A 23,868-nucleotide genomic window follows, 5' to 3' on the forward strand; every position below is an offset into this window, starting at 1 on the left:
GCATGAATCAAGAGCTTCATGACCTGCTGAGGCAGCAGACTCCTTAACCTTGCTAAGTGTTTGAGAAAGAAGTATGAAATCTTATCTGTGTCATTTTGCAGAGAAATGTGAAGGTCAAAACCAACACAAAGTGTAGGCCAGTTGGGAAATAAAATACCTGTTTCTAACAGTTTTAGGAACTGTAGCAGGATTGCGTTAGGGGGGAAGTTGCTGCTTTGGGTTTCACTTGCAGCCTCGTGGAATTGCTTAGTGCTGAAGCTTGGACTTGTCTGAGTTCTGCATTTGTGCAGAGCCATTAGGAGTGGACTGCTCTAAACGGGCTATAGCACTCGTCACCTTGCTTGTCATACCCAGCTGCAAATGCAGTGATATGAATGTAGTGAATATACTGAAACCTGCCCTTTCAACCTGAAGGGGTTTGTGGTAGATACCTAGTTAGACACGAAAAGCACCTGTATTGGCATATGGAAAAGGGCTGCTTTTCATATATCTTTCTGTTGTAAAATATGACTATTTATGTGGGTGGCCCTTTGGTTCTGTCTTTTTCTTACTCTTTTTAAAGCTTCTAAATATCATGAAATCCTAGACCGGTTTGGGCTGGAAGGGACCTTAAAACTTCTCCAGTTCCAACCCCGTCACGGGCAGGGACACCTTCCACTAGAGCAGGTTGCTCCAAGCCCCTGTGTCCAACCTGGCCTTGAGCACTGCCAGGGATGGGGCAGCCACAGCTTTCCTGGGCAGCCTGTGCCAGCGCCTCAGCACCCTCACAGGGAAGAACTTCTCCCTATGATCTAATCTAAACTTCTCTTCTGTCAGGTTAAAGCCATTCCCCTTGTCCTGTCCCTACAGGCCCTTGTAAGAAGTCCCTCTCCAGGGTTCTTGTCAGCCCCTTTAGGTATTGGAAGTCTGCTCTGACGTCTCCCTGAAGTCTTCTGTCATGCCGAGAGGTCAGTGTGTGGCAGACTGTGCAACCATTAACTTTGAGGGGACTGTCAGCTCTTGGGTTGAGGCAAACAGGTTTTTTTTTAACACAGCCCCAAATGTCCTGAAAGCTAAGGGCCAGTGTTAGTAGTGATTCACTGTTTTATCACAGTGTTATCAGAGTCACAGTTCTCTGCACTGTACCTGGGAATACAGATGGAAGATATAATGGGGAATTATGAGGAAGGCAGTGGGGTGATAGGATTAAACACAGTATAGCTAGTTTCAGGGTGAGGGCAGGTTTCCCCTGCATAGGGGAAAAGGAAGCAGAATAGCACTGGGGGATGGCATTGCTCTGGCTGCCCCTCCCTCTCCTTAGTTGTGTAAAACAAACAGACCTTCATTGCTTTGTGTAGATGGAAGAGTATTTCCTTAACTAATAATACGTACCTGTGGCAGGATGTTATCTTTCTTAAGATTTAACAAGAGAAGTATACTGAGAACATATCAGGAGGATTAAAATAAATTAAAAAACCTCCTATAGAAACGCAAACCTGGAGTTGGTGTAACGTAATGATCAGGTGTTAGTAACAACATGGTTGAGAATGCTTTGTTCTGTCTTTCCAGCCCAGTGAAATATTGAAATAGAAGGTGCCTCTGATTTTTATTTTTTTTCTTCTTCTTTCTGTCTCCTTATGTAGTAAGTCAGAAGTGTCAGACTGAGGTATCTGTAGTTATATCTAGTGAGAATAAATAAATGGGCTCCAGCCTTAAAGAACCATGTGAGTGGCAAGGCTGTTCTCTGCTGCAGATAGCTCCTCTAGCTTGTTCCCAGTTGGAGGCTGTATCTGCTGTTTGGTGTGTGGGCAGCATCTGTGCAGTGGTAAGAACCAGTTGTTCTAAGTAACAGTTTCTTTGAGTGATGGGCTCAAAATGTGTCTGAGATACAGACTCTTTTTATTTTATTTGATGGCTGTGTCAGTGTTCTTTGTATTGTACTTCTAAAGAGCCATAAATCATTGTTGCAAATGTGGTTCGTAGTAGATGAAGTGGTTTGTGTTTCATGTTCCAGTAAAAACTGGTAGCAGGATCAGACAATTTTACCGGAAGAGGTAAATTATATACTTTCATAGCTGAGAGAGACCAATCACACCGCATACGTTTTTGTGGTTAATGTCCACTTTGGGGATAAAATGAATTTTTCATGCATGTTTTGAGGAGGTAGAGTTGAAACTCTGAGTGTTCTAATGTCACCAGGGGATTGTTTCAGCTTTTAGCTATGTTAAATAGGACTCATAATTTATCTAATCAGAGTCTAACAACTTCTGAAAAATGGAAACTAGTTCAGGGGTGATGTAAAGAGACATTTTCCACATTAGTGGAATGTTAGGCAAATGCTAAGGATCTTTGTACGATTTCCACTTGTGTTTGGAGAGGGGGTCTCTTGAGGTCATCACAAAAAGTTACCAGTCATGAGTCCCGCTCTAAAACAACTTGTGAAAGCCTATATAGGTTTTTAAGCTTCAGGGATATGGATGTCATGTGAAATGTCAGTCACCAACTTTGTTTAAAATCTTTTTTTATATCACATTTTTGTTGAAGACATGTTACAGAAGATAACTTTGCCGCTGAAAGTAAATATGGGATAACTAGTGAGCCTATGGAACTTCAGGGTGATATTTAGTGAGTGTTTTAACAGTAGTTTTTATCCACCTGAGACAATACTGGCATCAAGAAGCCCTCGGATCTCCACATGGCATCATCATGGGTGAAACTTGTAAAAGACAGTAGCTTTCACTTCCATCAGTAGATTTTTTTTTTTAGGGATGCTCACTCTTACATTGTAAATCTCTTGCTGCTGAACCAAGCCCTACCCTTTTGAGTGTCATGTGAATCCATTCTCTTTCCTCTAAAGGGTTCTTTCGTCTGTTTTACTCTTGGGGCTGATCTGTGATTAAAAATCATTCTTCTTCAGAAAAATTTGATAGACACAAAGAGCCTCCAAAACAAAAGGAGGAAGAGACCGTGTGTGTTCTGTAGTTTGGCTGCTCCTCCTTTAGAAACTCTGTCTCTAAATCCAGCTCAAACTTTGGGAAGGGCCCTTCTAGTTACACTGAGATAAAACAACATCAGGAAAATTTGCCATGGTTTGCTTAATAACTCAATTCTAGAGTTATTTGTATTATTGTTTCTGTTTATTCACAGCTTCTGTGCCTGAATATCACTGGCTTAGGATTATTCTTTCATTTGAGGTTGGTCTTCTTATGCGCTTCTTTAGGCACGAAGGCAATGTATTGTTAATCTCAAAACCCATTGCTTTTCCTCATCTGCTATATAATCATTGTATAAATAGCTAATTGTATACATCATAAAAGAAAGCAATTGGCTCCTGATCAAACCATCAGGCCATTTAGCATACCCAGGGATCATGAGATTCTCTGAGCTCCAAGACATTTCCATATGATGAAAATTTGTCTGTAACATCCCTCAGAGCCGATTAGTGCTCAAAATAAGTTTTTAGCAAGCATTGATAGGGTTTTATATTGGGGGGATATGTGTGTGTTGGTTTTTAGTGGAGAATTAAAAGTGTAGATGATAAATAGCGTGAAAATAGTTGTTTTTGTTTTGTTTCTTGTTTTGTAGGATACATCAACCTGAGATGTCTTTATTCTCAAAGTCTAAAAGTAATGTGCAGATACCTGCATTTTCTTGCATAATGCAAGGTGCCTTTTGGTGCCTTTACTCCTTTTGAAACTGTAATTTCATTCAGTGTCAAAATCAGTAATTGGCATTTTTTTTCTGAATGTAAAATAGAGCAGTAGTACTGTTATCCACCATTAGCCATAGTCCTCTAGTGGTGGACTGTCCTGAGGACTTCTGGCCACCGTTGCACCCTCAATGAATTTATTGTATGTTGCACGTATTTCACAGAATCCTAGAATGGTTTGGATTGGAAGGGACCTTAAAGCTCATCCAGTTCCAACCCCCACCATGGGCAGGGGACACCTTCCGCTAGATCAGGTTGCTCCAAGCACCAACCAGCCTCGCCTTGAGCACTGCCAGGGCTTCTCTGGGCAAGCCACAGCTTCTCTGGGCACCCTGTGCCAGTGTCTTGCTACCCTCACATGGAAGAACTTCTTCCTAATATCTTAAGGTCCTCTCTGTCAGGTTAAAGCCATTCCCCTTGTCCTGTCCCTGCAGGCCCTTGTAAAGAGTCCCTCTCCAGATTTCTTGTCAGCCCCTTTAGGAATTTGAAAAATGTCATAAGGGAGTAAGATTAAAATCGTAATTTTAATTTCTACAATTTACCTGAATATCAAAGAAAGAAAGAAAGGCAGGAGAAATGGTGCTTCGTTTTTCAGCAGTAGGTCTACAGGCTTTGCAGCAGCCAGTGCTGTAATAGAATGTGCTCTGATTCATGCAATATGCAGAAATTAACTTGCTTTATGTATGAAATGAAAATAACCGTTCTTACTAGCTTTCTTTTAAGTGGAATGCAATGATAAAAGAATACTTCTCTTACCTTCGGAACAGGGTTCCAGATTTTGTGAGGGAAAAGCGTTTCGGAAACTGGCTAAAAGACGCACGAGATTGGGCTATATCTAGGAATCGGTACTGGGGAACACCCATCCCTCTGTGGGTCAGTGATGATTTTGAGGAGGTAAGAAAACAAAAGCTTCCAGTTGACAGAAAAGCTTATCTGTGTATGCTGATTGCTTATTTTGATGCTGTTACATCTTCAGCTGCTGCAGTCTTAAGTCCTATTAATATATCTTAACAGTGCATATTTATCTGTAGTAGGTGATAGATATAGGCATATGTATACATGTGTGATCATACGTGTTTCCTTTGCTTTTCCCTGAAAACTTCAAGCAATTTTTCTTGGGTTTTATCTTAGCATTAATCTTATCTTTCCCAGAAGAATTTGTGGAGATGGTAAATTAATGGAAATAAAAAATGAGGAAATGGCAAGCAAGAGATTTTTCTTTTTTTTTTAACTCAGTCCTTCCAGTCTGCTTTTGAGATTCTTCTGGTCTATTACTTCAAGCCAAATGAGTAGTTGAAAGCGTAAAGGCAAGTTCACCATAGAAGAAATTACATTCACATCTGTATCACTACAAATATAAAGCAGAATGTAAAAATGTGAATCTAGTGGAATAATGGAAGTGTATGATGGGAATGCTAGAATTAGGGGACTGGAATTGTATGGTACCCTGCAGTTGGTAGCATAAAGATAACTGCATGAGTGAATGAATACTTTACACAGTGTTGATGATTGCCCTTTTCGAAGTCAAACCACCAAGGTTTAAAACTGCTTCTGAAGCATCCCAAGCCTTTATTTTTTTTTAATCTCATTTGATGAGAAAATTTTTACTTTTTAGATGTGTATGACCTCGACTAGGAAAATGTCTTCTTGAAAAGTATTTTACTGCCTTAAGCTGCACTATTGCGTAGAGTGCACCATAAAGCATTTTTTATCTCCTCTTTCTTGCAAGTCTTGTGGATAGGCAGGAGATATTGGGAGCGGGAGGGAGATACTCATTGCAATTACGATTTAAGTATCTAAGAACGCCTTGGCATTTGAATTCTGTTTATGCAGTGTGTTTGTAAATTACTGGCAGACCAAGTCCTTCTGTCTCTCATGTAACAGTTAAAGTTTATATTGAAGGCTGACAGTTTATATCTAAAAACTTTAAATAATGTTAATTTAAGTCCCTTCTCAGTGTCACAGGTTTTTTTAGACAGAGAAAAGGCTTTCAGTTTTGTGCTAAAGTATTTCAAGACTTCATTCTACAGCTGAGAAAGATTGTGTAAAGGTTACATGACTCTCACTCCTTGCCTCTAATAGCGTTTCATTTTCCATCCAGTTTCCCAATGTGTCTGTATTCTTGTATGTATAGATTTGTTTGTGTTTTTAGGTTTGATTTGTTTGTTTTTAATAACAATATGGTGTCTAGCTTAGAAGATAGACCCTTCCTTCCTCAGGGCTTGGTGTTCTGAATAATGACAGAAATACCAATAGGCTTATTATGTTTATCCTTATATTTATACATTTCTTCTTAGTCCCGAGTCTGAGTGTCATAGAATCATAGAATCATAGAATAGTTAGGGTTGGAAAGGACCTTAAGATCACCCAGTTCCAACCCCCCTGCCATGGGCAGGGACACCCCACACTAAACCATGTCACCCAAGGCCTCATCCAACCTGGCCTTGAACACCACCACGGATGGAGCATTCACAACTTCCTCGGCCAACCCATTCCAGCGCCTCATCAACCTCACAGTAAAGAATTTCTTCCTTATATCCAATCTAAACTTCCCCTGTTTAAGTCTGAACCCGTTACCCCTTGTCCTATTCACTACAGTCTCTAATGAAGTCTCTCCCCAGCATCCTTATAGGCCCCCTTCAGATACTGGAAGCTGCTATGAGGTCTCCACGCAGCCTTCTCTTCTCCAGGCTGAACAGCCCCAGCTTTCTCAGCCTGTCTTCATACGGGAGGTGCTCCAGTCCCTGATCATCCTCGTGGCCTCCTCTGGACTTGTTCCAACAGTTCCATGTCCTTTTTATGATGAGGACACCAGAACTGCACACAATACTCCCAAGTGAGGTCTCACGAGAGCAGAGTAGAGGGGCAGGATCACCTCCTTCGACCTGCTGGTCATGCTCCTCTTGATGCAGCCCAGGATACGGTTGCTTTCTGGGCTGCGAGCGCACACTGCAGCCGGCTCATGTTCATTTTCTCATCAACCACCACCCCCAAGTCCTTCTCCACAGGGCTGCTCTGAATCTCTTCTCTGCCCAACCTGTAGCTGTGCCTGGGATTGCTCTGACCCAGGTGTAGGACCTTGCACTTGGCATGGTTAAACTTCATAAGGTTGGCATCAGCCAACCTCACAAGCGTGTCAAGGTCCCTCCGGATGGCATCCCTTCCCTCCAGCGTATCAACCGAACCACACAGCTTGGTGTCATTGGCAAACTTGCTGAGGGCACACTCAATCCCACTGTCCATGTCACCGACAAAGATGTTGAACAAGACCGGTCCCAACACCGATCCCTGAAGGACACCACTCGTTACCGATCTCCAGCCGGACATCGAGCCATTGACCACAACTCTTTGCGTGCTGCCACCCAGCCAGTTCTTTATCTACCGAGTGGTCCACCCATCAAATTGATGTCTCTCCAATTTAGAGACAAGGATGTCGTGTGGGACAGTGTCAAAGGCTTTGCACAAGTCCAGGTAGATGACGTCAACTGCTCTACCCCTGTCCATCAGTTCCGTAGCCCCATCATAGAAGGCCACCAAATTCGTCAGGCAGGATTTCTCCTTAGTGAAGCCATGCTGGCTGTCACCAAGCACCTTGTTGTTTTTCATGTGCCTTAGCATGCCTTCCAGGAGTGTCATGCTTCAGTAGTCCAGTATGGCTTCTGAACAACGCTATATTTCAATCTAGGGTTGGTTTTAATATTTACTCTCTTTTTATGCATGTGGGATATAACTTGAAAACTAAATACCATTGGAACTGATTTGGAGCATAAGGCTTAAGTGACATCTGCTCTCATATAGAAATAATAGTCACTCAGAATTTCCTGACTTCAGTTTCACTGCAGCCTAGTGCCATGCAGAGCCTGTTCATGTCTTGTTCTCAAAAGAACACTGTCGCATGCAATTATGCTGTGCATATTAAATCCTGGAAAAGTAATAACAGTTCCTTATTTAATATACAGGAAGGTGAATTAATTGGTATTAAAGTGAATTTTATTACAAATCAATATCTAGTTTCCCACAGTTTTATTTTATCTTTTATTTTAGTTTTCTTTTAGCATAGTTATCAGGTAGAGACACATAATGGAAGTTAAATTTCAAAGCTTGTGTTTATTACCACATTTTTACAGTCAGTTTCTCATATTAACCTCTCAAATACAAATGATTTTCTCAGTGGAGGAACACATTTAATATGGATTAGATAATAACATTTTTTTAATGTAGCACCCAAATTGGTAAAGTGGACATAGGCTAATTTTATGGGACTTGCATACAAATTATAGTGTGAAATATTCAGTGATGTTACGGAAAGTCTCCCTTTCATTGCTTGTCACATACATAAACTATTAACCCTCCAGTAGTTCTGGTGCCCTTACAGGTTTGGAAGAAGAGGACTCTAGCTGTGCTATTGTGAAGGGTGAGGGACCTTCCTTAGGTCAGTTTTTGGTCTGCTTTGAGGTTGTGTTAAGAATGCCACTTCTAGCTGACCTTCTCAGTCATTTCTTCTAATTTCTATTCAGAAGATGCTTTCTAAAGATCCCAGAATGTCTTGCTGATACACCGATACACTACATGGACTTCTTGCTTTATATGAACACTGCTTATTCTTCGATTATAGGTACTAAACAGAGCTGAAATGACAAACCAATAAAAGCAAATATTTTTATTTAATAGGGACTGCAGAGCTATGTCACAGGAACACTGAGGTCCACAAATGCTGCTGGGTGGCTTTATTCTTCCTGTTTACATGGATAATCCCAGACATAATGCTAATGTTCACTTTGTTAGAAGTATTCAACCTTGACCTCTGATTTCACATTAGATCTCAGTGATGCTGAAACAGTTGAACAGCACCCAGTCCCAGCCTGTTTATCTCAGTCTTTGCTGTCTGCTATTAAATGTTGATACAGCTAGCTATGTAGTTGATGTGGCTGAAAAATAAAATGGAGGAGGAACAAGGGACTTGTAGGGAAAGAGGTCAGGCTACTGAAGTAGACATTGGTGTTGAAAAAATGTATCCAAAGCAACAGCTTTAATTTGAGGGCATAAACCTGTTTGTTCTTTGCAGAAACGAGTGGGAGCAGCCTAATGAGGGATTGGAGTTAATTAACATCTACTCACTGTATTGTTTTCTTGCCTTCAAGTGTCTAATGAGCTACCCTTGGGGCAGAGTAGCTCCATCCTTCTGACTTGGACAGCGATAGTCTTATTCAGTATGGTGGTATCTGTGTTCCTCTGGTGACTGCTGGATTCTTCATGTGGACCTGGGGTTATTTCTATGAATATGTTCTGCTGGGTGCAGTTCTGCAGATGCATCCAGTATTCAGAATTTTACTTAAGTATTATAATGCTTGATTCAAAAAGCAGCAACTAATGGGCAGGTTTTAACCCAGAGCACAGTGTGAAAGTATGCTCAAATATTAAGGTTAGTTCAAATGAAGTAATTGGTGTATCCAAGGCTATTTTTTACCCATGCTGCTATTAAAACCTTTTCTTCTACCAGCAATGATGAACTAAGTACCTGCTGCCTGCTCTCTTGTTATGGGGCCAACACAGTGAATAAAGATCTGTGTTAAAAATAGTTTGTTGATAAAGGCATGTTTTTAACTGGGATCAGTCACCTGGTGTAGTTTGCTGTGTAAACTGTAGACTTGTACTTGACTATTGTAATGACTGTGATGCTTCAATTCGTGAAGAAAAATAAGACAAATACATAAGGGAAAAATACATTTCAAAACTACTTCATTAAAAAAAGATGATGATTAGTAATGCAGATCAGCAGTTGAACCAGACTAGGAAAATCGTAGCTTAAAAACCAGATCAGACAGAGTTTCTGTCTTATCTGTATTCATGACAAGTTTGTGGGATTAAATACACCAAAACCTTTTTGTTATTCACAATTTCTGTGTCTGTATATATATGCATTTATTTAAGACTAGCTGTAAGAATTGAGCAGTACTCTGACTTATTGTATCCCAAGAGCAATTTAGAAAGTTATCTTATATGAAAAAAGTCTAGCCTGCTTACAGCTTCTTTGTGTCGGTACATTTAACTCCTTCCCTGTCAGATCTGGAATAGGACCAGTAGCATGTAGGACTGGCTCTCCAAAATCCAGACAGGGACTGCAGCTTGTGGCTCATGAATCCTGCCACATAAGAGAGGGCCAAAGAGCTCTGGGAGGGTTAAACTTGATTAAAACATAAAGCCAAGATAGCCTTGCTTTTCTTTTCCTCTCCTACGTGCAGTTTGTCAGGGATAATTTGTTTCATCAACATTTCATGATATCAATGCAAATCTGTTACTGAATCCTTTTGCCTTTTTTTTTTTTTTAGATAGCGTGATATTTTCATTGATGCAATAGACCCCAGAAAAGTGTGTACCTTTCTTAATAACCCCTTTGTTAGCTGTGACACCACTTTTCACTTTAAATAAGATGCCACTGATATGAACAGTTTAGTGTGCTGGGACGGAACACTTACACTCAATTATGAGCAATTTAGCTGCTTTGCTTACCTTACCTTCAGAAGAGGAACCTGGGATCTGGAATTCCTATCTGTATAGAAGTCAAGATTATTGGATTTTCAGAGGTGATTGTGTTTGGGGAAAAAAACCCCACCGTTTTTGATATCTGACAGCATGCTTGTTCTTTGAAGTCTCCAATTATTCTGACATGAATTATGTTAAATCTGGGCAGTGGTCTCTAGCATCAGTTAATGCTTGGTTAGATTGAAGACGGGGACCTTGTACAAAAGTTTTGTTGCTTTTCAGCTGTATCAGCTGTATCATCAGAAGATACTGACTGACTTACAAGTCTCCTGTCTAACGTTTAAACAAAAAAAGAAAGAAAATTGCTACTGTGTGGAAATAACTGTTTAAATTTCTGGAGTGTTTCTTACAGGTAGTTTGTATTGGTTCAGTGGCAGAGTTGGAAGAGCTGTCTGGTGTGAAAGTCACTGACCTTCATCGAGAAAGGTTGGTCTCAGAGACTGTTAATTAGTTATATAAAATATAGTTATAGTTATATATAAACATATAGTTATATATATAGTTATATATAAAATATAGTTATATAAAATATATAAAATATAAAATAGTTATATAAAATAGCTCAACGGAATAGGAAATACTGTCTTTCTTTCCCTAACCCTGGGAAACAGATTTAAAGAGAACAGAAGTAGTAAGAAGACTTGTGATTAATGTGCCTCAATTTTCCTTTCTTCTGTCTTGAGCACTGTTAATATAAAAAAATTAAAAAACCCTCTAAAGTAAAAATTGTCAAAGGAAATGCTGACCTTTTAGAAGAATTATTAAAAGTGTTGTGTTAACTTTTTGTGCTAATTCTTGTTTTTGTTTAGAATTTGTCAATCTTTTTCTTTCCCATAGTATTGATCACCTAACAATCCCATCACACTGTGGCAAGGGCTTACTGCGCCGGGTCCCTGAAGTTTTTGATTGCTGGTTTGAGAGTGGAAGCATGCCTTACGCACAAGTCCATTATCCATTTGAAAACAAAAAAGAACTTGAAGATGCTTTCCCTGCTGACTTCATTGCTGAAGGCATTGACCAAACCCGAGGATGGTAATTTTCCTCCACTATATTATGTGTTATTGCCCTGTGTCTAGCACTGTTACATCTGGTTGAGCCTTTAATGTTATATAGGGAAGTGTATGATTTCTATTTCTTTCCCTCAGTAAAATGCAGGGTATTCTAAGGCTTGGTGACAAAGTTTTGGAATTCGTGTTTATTCTGTTTTTGAAGTTTGAGGCTGGTTGTTGGCTGTGTAAACTGACAGGCTTTTAAGATGAATTTTTGGGTTTTTTTCCTGAGTAGTACATTTGACTATATACAAGTAGAACTTTTTCATCCAGTAACTTGAGTTATTAGTTAAATAAACTAATATGCAGGGGTTGTGAGAATGAAGACCTTAAGCCCACTGTAGAGGAAGATCAAGTTTGATATCCTCTTACAAACCTGAATGTGCACACGTGAAGTTCCTGATGACTAGAAAAAGGGAAATATAACCCCATTTTCAAGTAGGGGAAAATGGAAGACACAGGGAACTACACATCAGTCAGTCTCACCTCTGTGCCTGGCAAAATCTTCATTAGGGACTGTAGTGATAGGACAAAGGGTGATGAGTTAAAACTGGAGCAGGGGAAGTTTAGATTAGATATAAGGAAGAAGTTCTTTACTGTGAGGGTGGTGAGGCACTGGAATGGGTTGCCCAAGGAAGTTGTGAATGCTCCATCCCTGGCAGTGTTCAAGGCCAGGTTGGACGAAGTCTTGGGTGACATGGGTGACATGTATGGTGTCCCTGCCCATGGCAGGGGGATTGGAACTACATGATCTTAAGGTCCTTTCTAACCCACACCATTATATGATTCTATGACCTCCATTTGCCCACTCCTCTACTGCTCCAACAAACCAGTCAGCCAGCGCAAAGACAGCAGTAAGAGGTGGGCTTTTGCATGCTGATGAGGTTGAGAGGGTTTATATGTACTCTCAAAGCCAGGGAGTTTGAGCAAGGAAAACTTGAGGCATGATGCTACATGAAAAATAAGTTTCAAGAATCAAGTTAAAGGTGTCTTCACTTCACAACCCATTTGTTTTGATGCGAAAAATTATCTAGATCTTCCAAACAAAGTTATATTTGCAAGTTTGGCAGTTAAGGAGGGATCACTGAAGTCTCACTCAGTGAAACATGGACTCCTTGTGGTGTATTAAATACTTGTCAGAATATAGCTGCTCCTTACCTCGTTAGTGCTATGCACGATGTTTGCAGTGGGTCCTCAAAGCAGTACTGCACATAGCTCAGCATTAGCACAACCTCATGAACTTCGTTAAAAATGGCTTCTTGCATGTATAGTGATTTCTTTTCTCATTTTCTTTTTTTGCACCCCCCAAAAGTAGTCTTTGCTAGCCCATCTGTTTGTGCTCTCCACAATTTTATGTAGAATCATAGAAAGGTTTGGTTATATCACACCTTATTAGTCATGGTGCTTTTCAGTGTGATGTTGAGTTACATGTCTTTGTGGAGTTAGAGGTTTTTTTTTACTATTGTTTTGGCTGACATATCTATCATATATGTGTGTATATATAAATATATATATCTGTATCTCAAGGACATGACTAGAAGCAGACAGATTTGGTGAATTGTGAAGCAGCAGAGATGTTGAAGTTGTCAGAAACGTGTATGTGGACAAGATATTTCAAAGATAAGGTGCAGAGATATTCCTTTAAAATACTCAGAGTGAACGAGGTGAATTTTTTAAAAGGATAATCTGAGAAAGAATGAGAAGAGTTGTAAAAATTGTGTGTAAGCCTTTGCAGGATCTCAAAGAGTCTTGTAAATGTCATCAACTAAGGTACCCATTGCTGAGGCTCATCAGGTTTGATAGAGCCAATAATATTAAATTTGTGAAGAGTACTCGGATGTGTTATTTTCAATGCCAGTGGTCTGTATGTACAATTTTCCCAATGCAAACACTATTGAAATCTCTTCTAGCTGGTTCTACTTGTCTCTTTTTAATTGTGATTGCACCTGCCTCTAGTAAGAGAATTTGCAACCAGTTTGCAGGGAGTGATGGGAGTTTGTCAATGAGATACTTTCAACTAAATACTAAAGAAGTACTGCTGTGTTTGTAACAAACTGTTAGTCTTGCAGGCTTGAGGTGTCGATCATCTGAGTAAATGCTCAGATATTTGTGTTCAGGGGTTTTCTTAAGAAGGTTAAAAATAGAGATGGGGATCTTGAGTGCATGTGTTTGTCTGCTGGTGGAGGGGTGTTGGTCAAAATTAACGAAATTAATTAATTGAACGCAGTTGAATAAAGAGAGTTTGCATCCTGCAGTGTGCATTGAGGTGACTGAGAGTTAAAAGCCTGTTAGAGGTAAGCATCAGAGTTGTCACATAAGCCACTTAATAAATGCAGTAATGGACACTGCAGCCTTTACAGAGCTTTGGACCTTCAAGTGTCAGAATAATGCTATTGCAATTATAGGCAGCTTTTTGATAAAAACAACTTTGGAAAATACAGAAGGAATTCCCTCCTCCCCAAGTGTTTCTGCACTAAATCTTCATGCAAATGCATAGTTCTGAGGCATAACCTCCTGTGCCTTATTCTAAATCAATTAGCTTTTCTATGTCACCTGCTCTTTTAAGGTTGCTAAGCAATCGTCAGTGTAATATTCATTTTTAACCAGGAAAGCTGTGGCCCACCCTCCAGTTATTTTCTTAAAAGTAATTACTAGCAGTGCAGTTGCAGAAGCTGGTAGATAGCTCCTTTGGTGAAGGTTCCACCTCCTGAGTATGAAATTATCACATCCTTTTGCACCTCTACTTCGTTTCTCAGATACAATCATTGACATACTGAATCATAGGTGTCTGTGCTTGCTCCAACTCTGGTTTCTTAATGAGTCCTAGGCAGTTTATAGCGTTACTGTAAACACACCTAAAGGTGGTGGGGGGGAACCCCTACTGCCTGTTGCTGTGGGGAATGCCTACATTCTCCTGTTTTCTAGTGATGCCTGATTTAATTTTGTTTGAATGGAAGGAGGCTCTGCTCACTTTTGCTAACTTGGTTTTATGCTCCTGGCAGTAAAACCTCTTCAGTCTGCTTGGCTGAAGAATACACACGTTAACAGACGGACATGCGCAGAGTGTGCCGGTCCTGTCTGCCATGTTTGTTCTGGATGGATCCTCAGTTCAGAGGTTTATAGTGAACAGATAGGGAACTTGTTCAGGGACAGCGTTCTTATTTTCTGTATTGGAAGGGGAAAAGCTACATTTTTCCTATTCACAACCTTCCTAATGCCTACTGCTACAATTTTTCAGCTGCCTTGGATCACAGCTGAGCAAATAGCACAATACGCTACAAAGAGGAAAAATGTCTACCTACAATAACCCCCTCTTCTGAGCCTTTGCAATGGAAATGTTTGACATACTTAGATTTTAACTTTGCTATAGTAAAACAACATAATGAAAATTTTCTTTTGTAATGAAAGGCATGCAGACATTAGCTTGGTGTTTTCAGGAAGTGACATTTATGTTGTCTCTCGTTTCAGGTTCTACACCTTGCTGGTGCTGTCCACTGCTCTTTTTGGAAGGCCTCCTTTCAAGAATGTGATTGTGAATGGCCTTGTTCTTGCCAGGTTAGTATGTCAGTCACTTCTTTCTCTAACAGATTTTTAGATAACAAATATTTCAGATAAGTCCCTACAAATTGTAAATTAAATCTGAAATGGGCTTTGGAGCTGTTAAGACTTGTCAGGGAGATATTGGTGTTCCAGGAGATAAACCTCAGGATCTCAGGTGCCTTACACATCCCAGCTGCCTGCTACCCTCGGTGCTTTCTAGCAGGATTAGTCCTTCCTAGAGAGGGAAAATGAGTAATAACTCAAAATAGGAAAGACTAGGAAATAACTGATACCTGCTATGCAGAGTAAAGGAGATTATAAATGTAGTTTTAGATGCAATTTTAAATAAGCTAACTATATTGGTTTCTGTTTCTTTTCAAATAAAGCTCTGCCAGTTGGCTGGAGGGATTGATTCGAAACAAGTACATCTTCCCTCAGCTTTGGTAGGAAAGGCACATTTCCTGCTGAGATTTGTAAATTGGGAGCCCCTAGGGTTGTTTTGTGGGTTTTTTGGGTTTTGTTTTCAGTTGCTGTCATGGGCTCAACAGTTGTATTGAAATGATGTACTAATATCTAATTGTGTCTGTGCTACCAAGAACAAAATAGAACAGAAAAATTAAGCTGGATTTGAAGGGCCTTTTTTTTCCTTATCCACGTATTACAAGAATTCTGGGAACTTAGACCTATATTCTGATTTTTTTCTAGTGATGGCCAAAAAATGAGCAAAAGGAAGAAGAATTACCCGGATCCAATGAGTATTGTAAATAGTTATGGAGCTGATGCACTAAGGTAGGTTTTCCCTAATTAATGTACAATCTGATAGGTTGGATTTCTGTTCATAGCAGACAAGTACCAGGAGTGCTTGTACGGTGTTGACAGTTCGTAGTAGGAAGAAAGTTAAGTTTGAAACTTTAGACGACTATGGCAGTGAAGTAGCTGAAAAGGTGGATGACTTAAAAGAACTGGCAATAGTTACAGTTCCTAGACTTTTTGTACCCTTGTCTTACCTCTCTCAAGGCTGGTAACAACCAAAGCTGCTGTGCTGACTTGGAGGCCTTTTGCCAGAAAATGTGTGTCCGCTTGGTACAGAATACTTCACTGAAGCCAGCACTCTCTGCTATTGCAGCTAATAGTCTGAGCTGACCCATTTAAAATTTGTATAACATCTTTTGAGCACAATACTATTAGTTTGCTGTTAAATCACTACTTTAGGAAAGGATTAGTGTATAATGCACAGAAGTGTTTGTTTGATGCTTTTGTTATACATTTGCTAAAAAGAAAGTGTTTGTTTGGTGAAAGGATGTAATATGTCCCTAATAGTAGTGAAAGCAGAAAAGCAGAAGTGGAGCAGCCTAATGTGTATATATATGTTGTATATATGCAAGTTGTGTGTGTGTGTGTGTATTGTCCTGGCCAAACAGATTAAACACAGTTCAAGTGCTTAACTAAAATTATACTAACTGGCTTAGACCTCACAGCAGTCTTCCAATATCAGAAGGGGGCCTGCAAGGATGCCAGAGAGACTCTTCATTAGGGACTGTATATATAGCAGTAGGACATGTAGGAATATAGGACAAGAGGTAATGGGTTCAAACTTAAACAGGGGAAGTTCAGATTAGATCTAAGGAAGAAGTTCTTTACTGTGAGGGTGGTGAGGCACTGGAATGTGCTGCCCAAAGAAATGGTAAATGCTCCATCCTTGGCAGTGTTCAAGGCCAGGTTGTACAGAGCCTTGGGTGACATGGTCTAGTATGAGGCCCATGGAAGTGGGGTTGGAACTGCGTGATCTTAAGATCCTGTCCAACTCAAACTATTCTATGATTTTGTGATATAAATGTAATTATTCCTAGATTTTTGCTAGATGCACTAACTACATGCATGAAGTGGTACCTTGAGATAAAGGTACCATAAAGGCATTTTAGTAACTTGCACGTTTCTCAAGGACCCTGTAATTCTTGCTATATATAAGAAAACTTTAAACTATTGCACATGTTGAATTGTATGTTACAATTATGCAAGGTAATGATTGGGCTGACTGAATGCTCAGTGTACCGTGGTTTTTGGTTTGTTTCAGGAAGATGATGGTTGGATGCTCTAGGTAATGAAAAGACATAGAAGTGAAACTTATTATTTCAAGCTTTAGCATTTTAAAGACTTAGTAATTCGTCTTCTGATATATGTTTACAATGGAGAGTTGAGTGGATTTCTTAAATTTGATCAAGATTGTCCTTTACAAATAATCAAGATGTATTAGGAGAATATCAATGAATTGGTAGCAGCAACAATGTGGGTGAAAAGGGTTGGAGTTACTGAAATTGGAGTTTTTTAAATCACAGATGATGTCTCTGTTGGAAAAATTCTTCCTTTTTTTAGAAAACAAACAAAAAAATCTCAAACACCAGAAGTTACACTTCCATTATTCATGGGTTTTTTATTTCTAAAAGCTAATTCATTTTTCTTCCTGTGTACTCATTCTTTAATGTCACATTTATTTATACATACACCCACATAGAGAGCAAAAAGCATAGCAGACTAGGTTCATTTATGGAAGGAGCTATGCGATTCACTTGCCTCTGCTTACTCACTGAAGCACTTGATCTGTTCTGTTTATAGAAAAAGCTACTACTGAGTTTTTTAGCTTGGCACTGTTTCCCTGCAGAGTTACTTTAGCTTTTGCAATATAGTGTATCTGTGTGTGTACATATATATATATATTTATTGTTTTTTTAAACTACAACTTTGAGGTATTCTCAGCAGTTGCTCGATAAATACATAGCAGAAAATATAGGTGTAAGTTGTTGAAGTGAATATGGAATTGAATGGAAAGAGCAAAGAGAAGAAATAACAGCACAGTGTATCTAACAACCCAGCTTCAGATGTCATGACACTTGAATCCTGTGTGACATCTGTAAGAATTACCTGGTCTAGTGGAAGGGTGGAAGGTGTCCCTGGCCACAGCAGGGGAGGATCTAGATGATTTTTAGGGTCCCTTCCAACCCAAACCAGTCTATGATTCTATGAATTGTCAAAACCAGTTATATTTCAATATTGCTAAGACCTATGACTTGAGTTGGATAGCTGTCAAAGCTGAAGTATGTCAGAAAGAGAATTTGCTGGTCATAGTATTTACAAGCCTTTTACTTTCATATATCCTGAGGTAAGTGTTCCTGTTAGATGTGATGTGTTACATTCTCCTCTCAATCTGTTCTCAAAATGCAGAAGAAACAGCATAATGCCATAGACTGCTGCTTTAGAGAGACAAAACGGTTTCTCGTATGTTGTTAGAAAACTTGGTAATACTGGCTTGATTTAAGAAAGGTTTTATGTTCTTCCCAATGAGTAATATCACTAGGTATTAACTAAATTGATAGAACTCTTTTATCAGGTGCCTTACTTATCTTTCCATATAATCATAGAATGATTAGGATTGGAAAGGACCTTAAGATCATCCAGTTCCAACTGGATGTCCCTGTCTCATGGGCAGGGACGCCTCACACTAGACCATGTCACCCAAGGCTCTGTCCCACCTGGCCTTGAACACTGCCAGGGATGGAGCATTTACCACTTCTTTGGGCAACCTGTTCTAGGGCCTCACCACCGTCACAGTAAAGAACTTCTTTATATCCAACCTGAACTTCCCCTGTTTAAACCCATTGCCCTTTTCCTGTTGCTGCTGTTGATGAAGAGTCTCTCTCCAGCATCTTTGTAGGACCCCTTCAGATATTGGAAGGCTGCTATGATGAGTGTAAGTATCTCTGTATTGGAATAATTCAGGAAATTACTATTCTTTTAACTTTTACATATTGTAAGGCAGTGTAGAGCTGCTATGTTTTAAAACCACAGCTAAACAAAAAAATCCCCATAACCAACACTTCCCCCCCACAGAAACAAAAAAACCCTAACCCCCCCAAAACCAGAACTGTAGCCTTAGAGAGCTACTTTGGTTACTTAGTTCAATTGCTCATGAAAAGAACTATTCTAAGAAGATTTCCAATGGATTCTTAAGTGAGTGCTGCTCACTTAAGCAATTAGGGGATTGCAGTTAGCAATTTAGGGGATCCTTCATTGATCTGATTAGTTGGCATTGCAGCCTCCTCAGCAGGAAAGTAGTGGAAGGAATATTTGAAGTAGTTGTTATTTTGGGTAAGTCCCGAACTGATAAAAGGCCTGGAGTATCTTGGTGTACCCTGGGACCAGACTAGCTCTGTATTAAGATTAAAGTTATGTTTGACTTCTGAAATAAAAAGTAATAAGCATACAGATAATTGTGATTGGAAGTTTAAATATATGCCTAGAAGTTCTAGTTTAATTTAGGGACTTACTCGTTCATTATCATGCTTAGTTTTTCTGTACTCTTGTAAATTCATAATTTGAATTCAGATATAATATTAAAAGATTTTTTTTTCCCCAGTACAGTACTGAAAATGCCTATTTCTATGCTGCATTACTGTTTACTCTGGCGGCTTTATTTTTATGTATTCTTTTTTACCCAAGAAGCCCTCTCCTGAAAAATTGATGGTCTGGTATTCTTGAATGTGCTGTGTTAAACCCCATTAAGATTTTAAAGCCTCCTAATGGAAGTCTTTGTAAAGATGTATTAGTTTAGAATCATGATTTTAAACGCTGATAAGATGTGACAAACTGAGTAAATAAATTTCTGCTGAGAAATACATAAATCTTTAAAATAAAATGTTTGGTTTTCATATTTGGAAAATTAAATGAAGTGTATCTAAATCAAGTTTATATTCCAGTTTTTTTGATGCCTGGGTAACACCTGCTTTCTTTTTGAGTTAATTTGATAGATACATCTTTTTCTCTGCAGACAGAATAGTTGTTTAAGGAAGAAGATGGGATGAAGTATAGTGATGATTCTTTGTAAACTCAGAGCTAGCAAGGAAGCTGGGGATGTGTCTGTCTCTGTGAAATGAGGAACTTACAGCTTGAGAGAGACTGACCTGAGGAGGATCTCCCTAGACAGGGTGGATTTAATGTATAGATGAGAACCCCTTTGGCTGACTTGGGCATGATTGTGTGAGGGGCTGCTGCTGATATAGTAGTCAACATCACCTGAATCCTCTGCTGTGCTCTGTCAGCTGTTTCAGGAGCTGAAACACATTTGTATTGATCAGAGGTATATCCTTTGTTCTCTTTTGATGCTGTTTTTCCTTAAAAGTATTAATTTCTGCTCTTTGATTTTGATCTGCTTGTTTTGCCTTGCTCCTTAGCCCTGTGTTTGCAGTGGGTACAAAGCTTTTTATAAATGAGGAAATGAGCTAGATGGAATAGAAAGGTACTTTTTCATTGTTAAGAAGTTCAAAATATTACCAAAACAATAGGTGCCATTCTAAAGAGCATAGAATCACAGACCGGTTTGAGTTGGAAGAGACCTTAAAGCTCATTTAGTTCCCATCGGCAGGGACACCTTCCTCTAGACCAGGTTACTCAAAGCCTTTTCCAGTCTAGTCTACTAATTCCATGCACCCACTTCTTGTTTTAGACTGTAATAGCACCTGAGCATGTGTTATCATCTCAATTAACTTCTAGGGTAAAAAAGCAAAAAACCAGAAATTAAATCAAATTCCATAAGCAGCATATAATCATAGAATAGTTAGGGTGGGAAAGGACCTGAAGATCATCTAGTTCCAACATAAAGCATCATAAAAATAGTCCTGTCCACTAGGAAGTAAATTGTCATATATTCAGTATGTTACATGCTTACAGTACTGTTTTCCTCAGAATTCTTAATGTGAAACTGTTCCCTTGGTTATGTCTCTTGCTGTGCAGCTCTCTGGGGTTTACTCTACATTTAAGTGCATTTCTGCTGGTATACGTAGTTTTAAGCTGTTGAGTACTGTGTTATTTTGCAGGTTATACCTGATCAATTCTCCTGTGGTAAGAGCAGAAAACCTGAGATTTAAAGAGGAAGGAGTAAGGGATATACTGAAAGATGTCTTCCTGCCCTGGTACAATGCATATCGCTTTCTTGCTCAGAATGTTCAGATCCTGCAACATAAGGTACAGATCTCTTGAATGTGGAAAAATAAAGTGGAAGGGGCTTTGTGCTTTTTCCAATGTTAGAGTGAATTAGCACTGTAGAGAAATTTAGTTTGGAGGGGAGGTTTGGACTCTGGAGGTCATCTGATCTTTTTACCTCCTTGTTTAAAGCAAGGCTGACTTCAAAGTTAGGTCAGGTTATATATATTTGTTGTGAATTCCTATGGTGTTTGCTATTTGTTTCCTGTTTTATAAAGCTATAACCACCCTGCATTTTTCTCTCCTTGACCAAGCTTATTCTATAGAAAGGAGGAGTGGAAGGTAGGGGCCTGTCAAGACATAACAGCTATCTTTTCTTAGATTAGGCTGTTCTTGATTCCTTCTTATTCGAGATAAATGTGATGCTATTGCATCTATTGATAGGGACTTTGAGTTTGTGGGGTTAATACATACTAAGCAATTATCTGCTGTCAGTCACCTTGCTGGTAGCACCAGTTAAAAGCCAGGTACCATGTCTGCTTGAGGGAATCCTTCTGAAATGTCCATACTAAGCCTTGTTGGTTTATTACTAATTCTCACTGGTGATTGTGTAGTAGCTTGGACGTAGCAGGTGTCACTAATATTACCTTGAGTGCTGCTGCTGCTTTTTTTTTGCCATTGCCCCATGCTACGTAGTCAGGAATGGCTATGTTGTAGAAAGGATGTCATCAGAGGACATTGCTTAGCAGCATACAGACCTAACACAAATGCAACTGCAAATAAGTAAAGAAAACTATTTTCAGTATTGGCTGCTGTGCCGATTTCTTGAGCTAACTCATTTACTGTAACTTTAATTATGAATCTGCATAAAAATGTTTAACTTGGGAATACTCGATAGTGAACACATTAGCAGCAGCCAGAAGATTGTTGTCTTTAACATGACAGTTAATTTTTCTTAAAGTTAAATTTAAATACAACTTTGGGGGATGGGGGAAGAAATGGAATGGGAAGAAAGGCAAATCATCATAAAAGCAATAATGCTTTAGACTTGGAAGATTACATTTGAAGTCTACTAAACGTGCTGAGTGACTGACATGAGTTTCTACCCTTTCAAAATGAAAGCAAGATTGAAATTTCTTTTTGATAGTAAATTTTCATTTAAATTGAATATTTTATGTGTATATTGTATAGTTTCTATTGAAACCAATTTTTATCTTTCAGCTGAGATTAATGGTAGAAGATTACCACATCTCAGTGCAGACTTACATGGAAGAATGGGAACTAAGTGAAAAAGTTCGAACCTTGTACTACACAAGAAATTACAGTAGCAGCCTAGTCACTGTGGACAGCTGAAGCAATAAAGGCATTTGACTTCAGTAAATAGTACAGTAAATAGCTGACTTAAATAAATGGTTTCATCTTTTTAACAACACCTTTTGGGAAGAAAGTCTGGTAACTTGGGATCCTAATATTTAAGGAATCTTTTCTTAGGATCCCTAGACAGCATTCATCAGAAAACTTATTCACTGCCCAAAAATATACTTCAGGTTTTCCTGTTTGAGCTTCGAATTATCTAAAGTGCTTTGCAGCTTTTTTGCTCTGATTGCAGTAAATCTTGCAAGGTCAGCCAAACTGGAGATGGGATACTCCAGTGGAAAATCCAGGTGCCTAAGCAGATAGTTTTGGTAATTCAGCAGAAGTAATTTTTCTTTCTAAATAGATTGTGAAGCCATTCCTGTGCACCATATTAGGCAAAAGAATCTGCTATTGGAGGTGATAGTGCTAGATTTCACGCAGAGGCTTAAACAACTTTTTCATTGTTTTCTGCCTTCTGCAAGAGAGAAGCTACAATCTCAATGTTGTGAGTGAAGTCTAATAGTAATCTTATGCTTGCTGTAATTACCACAGTAACTGTAGTTGGTTGAATGATTGCTGATCTCACACTGGGATTGCTGTGTTTCTGGGTGTGCAGAGGTATTTCTTCCCTAAGAATCTTGTCCTTTAAACTACGTCAGTGGGTGTATAATTACTGGGTCAAGTAATCCCAACAGATTTTTTTCATTTGGACTCTGGGGGAAGGGCAAGTCCAAAGACTCTTATAACCAGATGTTAAAATCTAAAAGAATATTGAAACTCCTGTTTTCAACCAGTCATAAGAAGATTCTCATGGAAAAGAGTCAGACTATTGGCACTGCCAAGTGTGGCTACTTGTGGTTTTGCTTGCAATTTCTCAGATGGGTACAAACCTCAGTGTTCTGGAAAGCAACAAAATGCACTATATGCATGTCGGATGCTGAAAGATTCCACCTGGGTTTTTTTAGGTTGTGTTCTTTCATGTTTTAATCTGTGGAAATTGTCACATGTTCTTAACAATAATTACGATCTTCATATGCCCTTTTCCCATACATAATTCATCTTCATAGTACCTTTTCTGTAAATGCTTCAGATCTCCTAGATAAAGGAGTTAGGTATATGCGAGAGTGCTGCCCTGTGTCTGGAAGCTGTGGCTTACACTGCACACGAGGGAAGAATGACTGCATATTGTTGTGTGCTGTACTTCTCTGTACCTGGTTTAACAGATCCAAATAACTGGCCTCCTTTGTAGCTGAAGGCATAGTGTGGTGAAATCAGCAGCGGTGGGAGTCAGGTTTTCCTCAGCTACTTCTCTTACTAATTCTCTTAGCTTATTCTCTTCTGGAATTTCATGTCCTCTCCTTGGAAACCCGTGTAACACAGCGAAGCTGACAAAATATTAGTGGCTGACAGGTGGTTTGACATAGAGGCTTGAATATACACCCTTATGACTTGAAAAATGTGTTTTGTGTTTTTATGTTGATGATAGGACGAGGGACGAGAATTCCTTTACAATGAGAATACAGTTAAGGAGAGCAATAACATCATGGATAAATGGATTCTTTCTTTCACCCAATCACTCATTCAGTTCTTCAAAGCTGAAATGGCAGGTATGCACGTTTGGCTGGGTGTGTGTGCAGGTGTTTCATTTTTGATGTGAGAACTTGCCATTTCATCCAGAGATTTACAGATTCCTCTTGAGAATTACAGTCCAGATAAAAG

The 23,868-nt window shown here is 39.2% G+C and overlaps 1 protein-coding gene across 1 annotated transcript in view; it reads left to right on the top strand.

The window, feature by feature from the left end:
* Positions 1-23,868, top strand: part of IARS1 (isoleucyl-tRNA synthetase 1) — a 109,846-nt gene that overhangs the window by 49,485 nt on the left and 36,493 nt on the right. Inside the window, exons 15-21 of the mRNA XM_080625790.1 lie at positions 4,456-4,582; positions 10,584-10,657; positions 11,069-11,263; positions 14,749-14,835; positions 15,526-15,609; positions 20,688-20,835; positions 23,636-23,756. Coding sequence (XP_080481916.1) covers positions 4,456-4,582; positions 10,584-10,657; positions 11,069-11,263; positions 14,749-14,835; positions 15,526-15,609; positions 20,688-20,835; positions 23,636-23,756 — 836 coding nt within the window. The remainder of the gene's footprint in view (positions 1-4,455; positions 4,583-10,583; positions 10,658-11,068; positions 11,264-14,748; positions 14,836-15,525; positions 15,610-20,687; positions 20,836-23,635; positions 23,757-23,868) is intronic.

This window comes from Psittacula echo (genome assembly GCF_963264785.1).
Source record: "Psittacula echo genome assembly, chromosome: 9".
Taxonomy (NCBI): Eukaryota; Metazoa; Chordata; class Aves; order Psittaciformes; family Psittacidae; genus Psittacula; species Psittacula echo.